This window comes from Camelina sativa, chromosome 13, assembly GCF_000633955.1.
Source record: "Camelina sativa cultivar DH55 chromosome 13, Cs, whole genome shotgun sequence".
In the NCBI taxonomy this organism is placed as follows: domain Eukaryota; kingdom Viridiplantae; phylum Streptophyta; class Magnoliopsida; order Brassicales; family Brassicaceae; genus Camelina; species Camelina sativa.
In genome coordinates, this window is record NC_025697.1 from 10,766,647 (window position 1) to 10,778,202 (window position 11,556).

General features: G+C 36.8%; 3 protein-coding genes across 4 annotated transcripts in view; 2 read left to right on the plus strand and 1 right to left on the minus strand.

Annotated features, from left to right (window-relative positions):
* Positions 1-958, plus strand: part of LOC104736374 (protein SUPPRESSOR OF GENE SILENCING 3) — a 4,701-nt gene extending 3,743 nt beyond the window's left edge. The window contains exons 5-6 of the mRNA XM_010456344.2: positions 313-479; positions 579-958. Coding sequence (XP_010454646.1) covers positions 313-479; positions 579-789 — 378 coding nt within the window. The 3' untranslated portion in view covers positions 790-958. The remainder of the gene's footprint in view (positions 1-312; positions 480-578) is intronic.
* On the plus strand, positions 1,172-5,177 carry LOC104736376 (cleft lip and palate transmembrane protein 1 homolog). Of its 2 annotated transcripts, XM_010456347.2 has the most exons (13): positions 1,172-1,245; positions 1,351-1,659; positions 1,909-2,055; positions 2,149-2,263; positions 2,372-2,466; positions 2,582-2,685; positions 3,069-3,106; positions 3,489-3,724; positions 3,841-3,934; positions 4,014-4,204; positions 4,283-4,502; positions 4,590-4,757; positions 4,846-5,177. In XM_010456347.2, exons 2-13 carry the CDS (start codon positions 1,432-1,434, stop codon positions 4,992-4,994), a joined length of 1,785 nt encoding a protein of 594 aa, XP_010454649.1. In that variant the 5' UTR covers positions 1,172-1,245; positions 1,351-1,431; the 3' UTR covers positions 4,995-5,177. The 2 variants fall into 2 exon arrangements, with proteins under 2 accessions (XP_010454649.1, XP_010454648.1); XM_010456346.1 differs by having other exon boundaries at positions 1,205-1,659.
* On the minus strand, positions 5,190-7,496 carry LOC104736375 (calcium-dependent protein kinase 12). Its single transcript, XM_010456345.2, has 6 exons — positions 6,968-7,496; positions 6,516-6,659; positions 6,264-6,416; positions 5,901-6,184; positions 5,571-5,795; positions 5,190-5,476 (listed from the first exon to the last, which is right to left on the minus strand). Exons 1-6 carry the CDS (start codon positions 7,494-7,496, stop codon positions 5,339-5,341), a joined length of 1,473 nt encoding a protein of 490 aa, XP_010454647.1. The 3' UTR covers positions 5,190-5,338.

Genomic DNA, 11,556 nt, shown 5'->3' on the forward strand with positions numbered 1-11,556 from the left:
AAGGACCTGAGGCAGATTGCTGAGGACAATCAGCAGCTGAACTATTTTAAGAACAAGCTTTCAAAACAGAACAGGCACGCCAAGGTGCTTGAGGAATCTCTGGAAATTATGAGCGAGAAGCTGCGTAAAACTGCAGAGGATAATCGTATCGTGAGACAGAGAACAAAGATGCAGCATGAACAAAACAGAGAAGAGGTATGTTTTTTTAAAATTTTTTTACTTGGAAATTACAAACTTGACATTTTTTTTAAATTACCTACTGATACACCTTTTTGATTGATTTTGTCTTAAAAAAACGGTGGTGGTTTGAAGATGGATGCACAAGACCGGTTCTTCCAAGATTCAATCAAACAGATACATGAGAAAAGAGACGCAAAGGAGGAGAATTTCGAGATGTTGCAGCAGCAGGAACGTGCTAAGGTTGTTGACCAGCAGGAGAGGAATATGAATCCCTCTAGCAACGCTGATTGCCGAAAGAGGTATACGTGCTTACATTACATAACCCCTCTTTCGTTTTTGTTTCCCAAGTACAGGAGGAGTAACTGAAATTCTTCTGGTTTTTTGGATAATTTGTGCAGAGCTGAGGAGGTGTCTAGCTTCATCGAGTTTCAAGAGAAAGAGATGGAGGAGTTTGTGGAGGAGAGGGAGATGCTGATCAAAGAGCAAGAGAAGAAGATGGCAGAGATGAAGAAAAGGCAGTACGAGGAGATGCTTGACCTGGAGAAAGAGTTTGATGAAGCATTGGAACAGCTCATGGAAAAGCATGGCCTTCACAATGCAGATGACTGAGACCAGGTCTCTACAAACAAAGACAAGACTTAAGTTTCTTGCTTTGTTTTTTCGTATGTCGGAAAATAGGAGATTTGAGAGAGACTCCATCTTAATAGGACTAAAAGTTTAAGGAGATACTAGACTGTTATTATTATTCTCCAATTTTTACCAGACGGATCTTAAGGAACCATTAAGTTTTTGGTAACAAAACCAAGTCTCCTCCTTAGTATGAACGTTTAGACATAAAACAAAACTAAATTCAGCCGAACCGAACCACACGTTTAGCCTAATTCGGAGTTACAGGGTACAAATTAATATTTTCGTAGAGTTTGGGGAATAATAGTAAGTATCTAAAAGACAGAGATCTTTAGATGCAATTATAGTTTTGGTCTAAAGAGACGTGGTGGTGTCATAAAACACTTCTAACTTGCATCGTATTGGAAGAGCATCGTCACGACTCCATCCACCATACCAGTATTTGTTTAATCTTTCTTCTATCTCTTTCTCAGATTTTTTTATATACAAAAATTAAATAAGGGAATCCCATAAATATCTCTGCTTTACACAAATCTTCTTTAGGCGAATTCACATCTCAAGCTCTGCTTTGGATCCGCCGTAACTAAAAAACAAACCAAATCCTTCTTCTCCAAATCGTGAAACATGGCCCCGCCGGCAGGACAAACGGCGGCGGTGGCTGAAGTGGCTGGCGCCGACGGTCCTCAGCCTCAACAGCAGCAGCGTGGATTTGGTTCCACGATTTCCGGAATCGTTAGAATCGCCGTCTTCTGGTATTTTGCTTCCAAGTTCTTTTCACCTAAACAGAAACCTGTTGATCCTTCTGCTCCATCTCAGCTCATGACCAATCTCTTCCACAAAGGCGAATCATTGGTAAATTTTTTGTCTTTTCTAAATGAACGACTTCGATTCATTTTCATACGACTAGTTCATATGCTCTGTTTCAAAATCGTATGTAACACGCAGTGTTTGTTCTGTGAACATCTTTCTACTGTGTGCTTTAGTTGTGTATACGTACAACCCATTGTTTGATTAGAGGATTAGGGTTTAAAGATTTGATTTTTTTGTTTATGAATTTAGCTTTGAGTCTAAATGGAAGCAATGTTTTTTTTCTTTATGCAGGATATGTGGTTTTATATGTCAGAGCATGAGAAGTTCAATGACTTTGGCAATGATAAAGCTCTGTATTGGCATGAGACGAATATACCTTATGCTGTATGGACACCAGAGAGTATTAGGACCAAGTCACTGACGTATTCTCCATCTGAGGTTTCAGTCACTTGCTTGCCCTGTTTAGGTTTCTTTTTGTATCTCTTACTCTTACTAAGCTAAATTGAATTACAATTTTTGTTTTGTTCGCAGACGCTACAGAATAATGGAAGTCTGTATGCTCATGTCTTCTTTGCTCGATCTGGATTTCCCATTGACCCCACTGATCCTGAGTACCAACCACTTAATAGTTTTAACAGGACTCATGGTAAGACTTCCTTTTTTTTTTTAATCTAAAAGCTATATTTTTTGGACAAGGATTTGATGATTAGGTTTCTGTGATAGCTGAATTGGACTTGTCTTTTCACTATTTCAGCTGTGGCGACTTACTTTCCAAAGCAAAAGAAAAATAAGAAGAAGAGTCTCTTGGGCAGTCCCAAAGACGATGATGAATCCGAACCAGAAGTTGAGGTATGGCTCTGTAAAAGTTTTATTTTGAGGAAACTTTACATATAGTTATGTATTTTCTTGAACGTTAATGAGTTCAATAGATGTGTAATGAACTAACGCCAGCCGTACTTCACAGAATGTTGGTGATAAGAAATCGGATCTCAAGGTAGAGGTCCCTGTGGAATGGGTTTCCCTCTGGAAACCGAATGTCACAATTAACCTGGTCGATGATTTTACTCGGTAAGTTGGTTTTGTTATTTTGTGTAGTATAAAAAAAAAATAGAAATTCTAGAAACAGAGATATAATCATTGTTGATTCACTTTCTATGTTGATGTATATATGATTTTCTACTGCTTGTCGAAAATAAATAGCAGTCTTGAAGAATGAAAAGTATAGGCACTTATTCACACTTATCAAATATGGGTATAACCTTAAGCAATGGCAGGGGAGACATTTTGACTTACTTCACGAAAATTATAATTAACATAAATAAGTAGTAGCTGTAGTACGTGAAACTAAATGATGGCATGGTATGCCTCTTTTCTCTTTGACTGTCTGTCAGTATTGAATTTAATATGACTCCATACTGGTAGACTAATATCTGCTTTCACTTTCATGACAGCTATTCACAGAATGGTGTACCACCAAACATTGCTCCTCGTATCCTTCAATTTCTTTTGACAAAAGAGTGACCTGCTTATTAATTATTTGGATTTTTTCACAACTCTTTCTCTCTCCGTATGTTTTCTATAACATTTGATGGCACTATCCATGTGAATGCTGCATAGCTTTTTGGCATAAGATGGATCAAACTTCTTTTTTAAAAAAGGTTGATAAGTTCTTGGGTCCTTAAATGGTCAGAAGTAGTGTCATGTCTCTTACTTTGTTTATGTGTATAAGGTGCACAATAGAATCTTGTTTTCCATTATTTGATTTTCTTTTGGTAGGTGGAATAGGAATTCATAAGAGGGTTTTCATTTTGGCATTGTGATTGTCTACTTGCCCAATTTGTTATATGCTGTACTTAACTTTAGATTTGCAGACCTACTGGTAGAACCTACTACAGGAAATTACTATCCTACAGTTTACTTCAATGAGTTTTGGCTGCTAAGGGACAAGTTCATTCCAGTCAATGCAACAGTCTCAGAACTACCACTTAATCTGGAAATAAGCCCCATAAGCATGATGAAGTGGCAACTGTTTCAGCAAGTTGATCAGTCTTTCCAGATGCAGCGTAGCTATGGAAGCATGCTTGACGGTGAATCTGACGAACTAAAGGTAAATATGGCTTTTTATAGTCAATCAGCATCTTCTATCCACTTCATTGTAGGTGGTTGGTTTCTCCTTGGAGCTGATTGTATATGTTCTTTTGTTGTATCATTTATTTATTACAGAGGGTGTTTTTGGAAGGAAACCCCTATCTTTTGGGTATCACGATGTTTGTTTCGATGCTTCATTCAGTGTTCGACTTCCTGGCATTCAAAAATGGTTAGTAAGACCCAAATCTTTCCTTGAGATTGTAGGAAATATTGTTGAATTTTACTTATCTTTTGCTGCTACCGTTCAGATATCCAATTTTGGAATAAAAACAAATCGATGGAAGGATTGTCTGCAAAGTCTGTTGTACTGAACTTTATCTGTCAGTTTGTCATCTTCCTCTACCTGCTTGACAACGACACCTCATGGATGATACTGGCTAGTTCTGGAGTTGGTGTCTGCATTGAATTCTGGAAAATAGGGAAAGCCATGCGCATAGAGGTACTTGCAATGTGTAGTATTCATTTTCTGATGTCGTTGCTTTACATAGAAACCTTGTCTAACATTTAAACTTAACAGGTTGATCGTAGTGGAATGATTCCAAGGTTGAGGTTCCACGATCGTGAATCCTATTCAAGCAATAAAACCAAGGAGTATGATGACATTGCCATCAAATTCTTATCCTATGTGCTCCTCCTCCTTGTCATTGGCTTATCCATATATTCTCTCGCTTATGAACGCCACAAGAGCTGGTATTCTTGGATCCTGTCTTCACTAACAAGCTGTGTCTACATGTTCGGTAAATAGCCTTGACCATTCTCAAAAAAATCTGTTGATAACCACTCATTGTAAAATTGTTTTGACTTTGGGGTTGTGTGTTTTGCAGGATTCATCATGATGTGTCCTCAGCTATTCATCAACTATAAGCTAAAATCAGTGGCACATTTACCATGGAGACAGATGACTTACAAGTTCCTCAACACCATTATTGACGATCTCTTTGCCTTTGTCATCAAAATGCCGATCCTACATCGACTCTCTGTATTCCGTGATGGTGAGTTATATCCATCAAATTCCTCTCTAATTGGATTCAGATTTAAGAAACAGGCCTTTCTTATGGATGTATAATGTGTGTTTTTCAGATGTGATATTCTTGATATACTTATACCAAAGGTGGGTTTACCCTGTGGACAAGACACGTGTTAACGAGTTCGGTTTTGGAGGTGAGGATGAAACAGCAGAGAAGAAGTTGATCACAGAGAAAGAAGAAGAAGACAAGAAAACAAACTAATATCTTCTGGTTACACTTTCTAGACCAATTTTTATTATAACAGTGTCAAGTTATAGTTTCTTAATTTCTCTGTTTTTTTTCACTTTTGGAAGTTTTGTTGAATTTTACTGTCAAGTTTTAAGACACATTATAAAACAACCCCTTTTGTATTGCCATAAAGAAACAAACATTTTCACGAGAGAACTAGCTTCAAACTGTTAAGAGGATTCATTATTCCAAATACTTACTCGCCACAAAAGACTTGTTAAAAGCAGAATTAGATGAAAGCAGAAACAGCAAGTTCTATCACATCAAATGTTTTGCTACAGAAGTCTCTAGAATAATACTTCACTAAAATGAAAAATTTAGACATTCTTTGACTCCGGAGGAAGAGCAGTTCCAAAGTTGAGACTGTTCCTCATAGTTCTCCGACCAATCCCACCTACATTGCCATTCCCTTTCCTCATCATTGCCACAAACTCCCCATAGTCTATTTGTCCATCCTACAAAATCAACAATAGCAACTAGCTACCATAAACATTTGTTCCATAGCTCCTTCATCAAAGAAACAGTGAAGATCTTTTGTGTACTACTCACATTGTCTTGATCAATGTCTTTGATCATTTCATTAAGATTTGAATCCTTTATACCAAACTCCTTCCACGCCTGTTGAAGCTCGTCGATTGTAATGTACCCACTTGCATCTTTGTCAAAGAAAGAGAATGCAGCCACTAGATTCTCCTCTCTCTCCAGCTTGTTCAAGTGGATTGTTGCAGCTAAGAACTCTCCATAGTCGATTGTTCCACTTTCATCAACATCAGCCTAACACAGACACACACACAAATAAGACGATATTGGATATTAGATTCAGCAAAAACAAAGATGCAAAACGTGAAAGTTAATAAGAAAGGAGTTGTGAGAGTTTACTGCACGCAAGAGTTCCTGGATCTCAGATTCCATAAGCTCTGATCCAACACGTCTCATACTGTCTTTTAACTCTTCAAATGTGATAGTCCCGCTTTTATCTGTGTCTATCATCTTGAACAGCTCTTTAAGTCCACTGATTTCTTCCTCAGATAGTCTCTCTGCAATGACTCGTAAAGCCATCTTCTTAAGTTTGTTCATTGCAGAGAACTTTTTCAGGCGGGTCACTACTGCGCAGTCCAAAGGTTTATCTGGAGCAACCTTATCATCCACAATCCAAGGGTGACCTGAAGAAAAGATCGTTTGAATCAGCTTGCAAGAAAAAAGAAAAAAACATCATTTACTTTTGCAGGCATGACAACTTACACAACACTTGATGAGCAGTTAGCCTCTTTTTTGGATTGCTCTCGAGCATTTTCTTGATAAGATCTTTGGCACTCTCTGAAATACTAGGCCAAGGATTGGTCTCAAAGTCAAGCTTTCCTTGTAAAATCTTTCTGAAGATCCCTATTTCACTTTCTGGATACAAAAGTAAAGACACATGAGACAGCAGTAGCAAGCAAGCACATGATAGGAACGTTGCATTTATAAAGAAAGAAGAAGGCATTAGAAATCTACCAGCCCAAAAAGGAGGAAAACCACATAAGAGAATGTAGAGGATAACTCCAGCGCTCCATACATCACATTCAGGACCGTAATGCTTATGTAAAACTTCAGGTGCCACATAGTAAGCGCTACCAACTAGTTCCGAAAACGTTTCCCCTAAAAAACAAACATTTGTGTCCCCAAAATTAAAGCTCCATATCAAACTAACTCAACTGAAAGCACAAAACACACAAACTCACAGTCACAGCACTAAAAAGATGGGATCTTAAGCAACGGTTCATTGCGTTCTATCACTAAAACATCAAGTTCTGATGCTTCATCCATAAATCAAAACAGTAGAGAGTGATTCACCTAACTAATGCAGTAATCAAATGTTAAACATCATCAAGTAACTCATAAGTCATAAACATCACCAACACAATCATGGAACAAAATTAGAGAAAGAATAAGAACAAATTGGAAACCTGGTTTGCAGAAAACAGAGAGGCCAAAGTCGGTAGATTTAAGAGAAGCATCTTCATCAGAAGAAGTGAACAAGAAATTCTCAGGCTTAAGATCTCTATGTACAACCCCAAGAGAGTGACAAGCCTCAACAACCCCAACAATAGTCTTGATAAGCTTAGCAGCTTCTCTCTCACTGTAATGACCTCTCTTGACGATTCTATCAAACAACTCACCACCTTCACAGAGCTCCATCACAAGGTGAACGCTTTTGGAGTCCTCGTAAGCACTTTCTATACGGACAACGTTTGGGTATTCAGACAGGTGATGCATTATCTGGATCTCCCTCAAAACGTCGTCGTAATCATCTTGGCAAAGGAGCTTCCTTTTGGGTATGGTTTTGCAGGCGAGCTTTTGACCTGTCTGTTTATGGGTACAGAGGAAAGTGGTTCCGAATTGGCCTTGTCCGAGGACTTGACCAAGAGAGTAACTGTCTTCGACGTTTTTGGACTTGTAAGGAAGAACCCATCTTGTTCTTGCTTTGTTTGCCATTCTTGAGAGAGTTTTTTTTTATTATTTCTTGAGGGTTTGGTCTAAGCAGAGGAAGAAGAATAAGAAGAGAAACTGTTGAATGAGTAAAGAAACTGACTTGAAGGCATTGGAGAGAGAGAGAGGGAAGTCAAGAGTTAGGAGAGAATGATTGATTAGCTAATATTAGATTTTTCCCCCATTTAAGATTGTTTTCCATTTAAGATTGTTTTCCACATAGATTGAAAAAATGGGAAAGAAAACAAATTCAATGAATGCTTTGAATAAAAACTTCTTTAGTGAATAGCTAAATTGTAGTATTAATTAGTAATTAATATTATATTATAAAAGTATAATTTTAGTCAAACATATTGATTATGTTATACTGAAAGATAAATGATAAATATTACTATATCACTGCAAGTTTTTTTATCAAGTCAAGTAAATATAATTGTTTCAAAAGAAAAATCTATATATTGTTTTATATGAATTTAGTACTTAATAATGAAAAAGTAATTGAATAAATTGTAAAAAAAAAAGAAAAGGAAATTTTAAAGTTCATAATTTTTTTAATGTTTAATTATTAGTGTGTGTGTTGATATGTATGTACTACGAACTTAGGGCAGCACTAAATAAAGGCAAAAGTGTCTTCTTCTCTTCAATAGGAAGGAACTATAGCTGTTTATGTTGTAAAACACTTGGAGTGCACTTCCATAACCGGCCAATTACATGTTTTGGTGTGTACGACACATGGGCGAATGCCCATTACCTATTTCCTATTCCTAGTCGGTTTTGTACTAAGGCTTTGTTTTTATTATATATATGTAACCTCTATTTGATTGATTGAATAATAAGAAGAAGAGAAAACTTCTTTCGAGTTTTCTCTAAGTTTACAACACGTTATCAACACGAAGCTCTAACACCAGCTGGGAAAACCCTAAAACCCTAAACCGCCACCGCTTTCACCTCTTGTTCGTCCAAACCCGGCGATAGTCTAAAACTCTCGGTGATCGGTTCCTGTTCGTGACCAGTTCGTGATCAATCCTAGTTCGTGGTCCGGTTTCTGTTCGTGATCAAGCTTTCATTCATAACTTGTTCAAGGTTCGTGGTTCGTGGATCAGCTTAAGGTACAACCGAGGTCTTTAGCACCCAGTTCAATTCCGTTCAACCCCAAATCGGTGGAAGGTAAATAAGATCAAACTTTCTTAGAACCCATAAATCGAACTTGATCTCTTAATTTATTGGAACCCTAAAACTACAAGTAAACAATCAACAAACAAGTTTTTATGCTTTGAAATCCTAAACCCTATAACTTTAAAACTTTTAAAAAATCGGTTGTTATAAGTTGTTTAGATTGGTTGCAATTAAACTGTTTATGATATAATTAAAATCCGATTGTGTTGATTGTTTGCTTGATGCATAAGAACCTTAGAACTAAACCCTAAAATCCGAATTGCTTAAGATTAAAAGTTTAGGATTGTTCGATTAACTGTTTGTTGCATAAGAACCCTAGAACTAAACTATTAAATTCGAAATTCATAGAAGAAATTTAAATTAATTGTTCTAAGGATTAAAACCGATTAAGATTGTTTGTTTAATCAAACCCTAAAACTAAGAATTTAAAATCGGAAATTATTATGTGTTTGCATGAAAATAAATCTGGATAACTTCTAAATCAATTATAATCATTATCTTAAAGGTTTAAGAAATATTTCCTAAAACTTTGTTGTTATCCAATGTTAAGAAAAAGGAAATCTTTGCATGCTAGTATCTATCTAGGATTGTTGTCTTTGCATGCATACATAAGCCACAAAATTTGAGTGTAAAATTAAGGCATGGATTGGTCTCAAATACCGCATGGCCCTAAGTGATTGGCATGGTTCAGTCTCAAATACTGCATGTCCTAAATTGTTGCATGGTTCGGTCTTAAATACCGCATGCTAAACGAATGTTTTGTTCTGTATTATGGAGATGGCAAAGCTCAACAACCTCTCCTATGCTGCCCTTAATGTTTCTAGAGACAACTACTTGCGATGGGCTTTGGACACTAAGATCCATCTGAAATCAAAGGATTTATGCGAGTGCATTGAGGAAGATTCTGACTGTTCTGAAAAGGACAAGTATAGCGCGGTTAGGCATATACGCCACCACCTTGCTGAGAGTCTCAAGGACCAGTACCTCACCATTGAAGATCCTCTTGACCTTTGGACAGAGCTGAAAAGCAGATATGGACACCAAAAGACGGTGCTCCTACCAAAGGCTCAATTCGATTGGAAAACCTAAGGATTCAGGATTTTAAATCCGTGGATGATTATAATTCAACACTATTTAAGATAGTGTCGATTTTGAGGTTATGTGGTACTGAGGTTACTGAGAAGGATCTGCTAGAGAAGGCATTCTCTACCTTTCACTCTAATAACATACTGCTTCAACAACAATATTGTGAAAAGGGGTTTAAGACTTATGCGGACCTTATCTCTTGTTTGCTACTTGTTGAGCAGAACAATGAGCTATTAATGATGAATAGTGCATTGAGACCTCCTGGTACAACTCCATTGCCAGAAGCTCACAAGGTGGACATGGCATCGAAAAACCCTCAAGAGCCTAAAGAGCCAAAGGAGACTAAGGAGTCTAACTATGTCCATAGGGACAAGTATGGCCGTGGCCGTGGATGGGGTGGACGTGGTGGTCCTGGTCGTGGGACCTATCAAGGACGCAATTTTGGTGGTCAAGGCTGTGGAAACCGATTCGGCTTCGGCCGTGGTCGAGGTAGAGGCTGCGGGCAATTTAAACCGCAACATAAGACCAAGTCCACTTACCATAGATGTGGTATGAAGAACCATTGGATTAAAACTTGCAGAACTCCTAAGCATCTTGTTGATCTCTATCAAGAGAGTCTAAAGAAAAATCCATAAGCTAATTTGGTTCATCTCGATGGTGAAGGTGATTTCGACCATGAGAAGGATGACCTATTGGATTATGAAACCTCCGATTGTTTAGGAGAGGATAATTAAACTCAAATGTTGTTTTGATTTAATTTTGTGGTTTATGTTTTGCATTTGATTGGATTATTATTTGGATAATTATTTTGGTTTAAATTTAAATTATTTATTTCCTTCAATATAAATTGGTTGTTTTATTACTTTAAAATTTAAAACATAAATTCTTGTTTATATTAGAAATGGATGAGGACAAGAACATACTTGTGGTGGATAGTGGATCCAGCCACACAATTTTGAAAGACAAGAGATATTTTATTAATCTCATTATGAAAAGTGCCAATGTTAGTACAATTGCGGGTATAGCAAGCCTAATTGAAGGCTACGGCCAGGCTAATATTTTGCTACCTAATGGCACACATCTTGAAATAAGTGATGCCTTGTATTCACCCAGCTCTAAGAGAAGCTTATTGAGCTTTAAGAACATTCGTTTGAATGGTTTCCATGTTGAGACAAAGGGTGAAGTAAACAAAGAGTTTCTATATATTACAGAAATCACCCAAGGACATAAGAAAGTCCTAGAGGCTATACCTGCACTAGCCACTGGTTTATATCATGCTAAGATTGATATGATAAAGGCTAACTTGGCAATGAATAAAATGTTCAATGAACAATTCACTTTATGGCATGACCGGCTTGGCCATCCGGGTTCTAACATGATGCGTAAGCTTATAAAGAATTCTAATGGGTACACTCTTAAAGAGAGGAAAGTTATCCCTAAACATCTCACGTGTGTAGCATGTGCACAAGGGAAACTTATTACAGTAAAACCTCTATAAATTAATACTCTATAAATTAATAAACACTATAAATTAATAAATTTTGCTGGTCCCAAGTCGGGCCAGTGTAAAAATTAACACTATTCGATAAGATAATAAGATAATAATTTTTTCGAAATCTCCTTATAAAATATGGTCCCAATAATATCATAAATTAATAATTATGTAAATTTATATATATATATACTGATATAATAGTGTATGTTTCTCCTAAAGCTCAATTCTATAGAACAATTGTAATGTTGTATTTTCAACCTATAATGATATCTCTAAAATATTTTATAACATGTCATACAAATAATTAAA

What these genes read in the sequence shown, in the direction of transcription:
- LOC104736376 (XM_010456347.2), top strand. Translation starts at nt 1,432, where the DNA reads ATGGCCCCGCCGGCAGGACAAACGGCGGCGGTGGCTGAAGTGGCTGGC. An exon ending in TCCACAAAGGCGAATCATTG is followed by an intron (nt 1,660 to 1,908) that starts GTAAATTTTTTG and finishes TTCTTTATGCAG; the next exon opens with GATATGTGGTTTTATATGTC. An exon ending in GTGAATCTGACGAACTAAAG is followed by an intron (nt 3,725 to 3,840) that starts GTAAATATGGCT and finishes TATTTATTACAG; the next exon opens with AGGGTGTTTTTGGAAGGAAA.
- LOC104736375 (XM_010456345.2), bottom strand. Translation starts at nt 7,496, where the DNA reads ATGGCAAACAAAGCAAGAACAAGATGGGTTCTTCCTTACAAGTCCAAA. An exon ending in TTTTCCTCCTTTTTGGGCTG is followed by an intron (nt 6,417 to 6,515) that starts GTAGATTTCTAA and finishes TTTTGTATCCAG; the next exon opens with AAAGTGAAATAGGGATCTTC. An exon ending in AAGACATTGATCAAGACAAT is followed by an intron (nt 5,477 to 5,570) that starts GTGAGTAGTACA and finishes TTGATTTTGTAG; the next exon opens with GATGGACAAATAGACTATGG.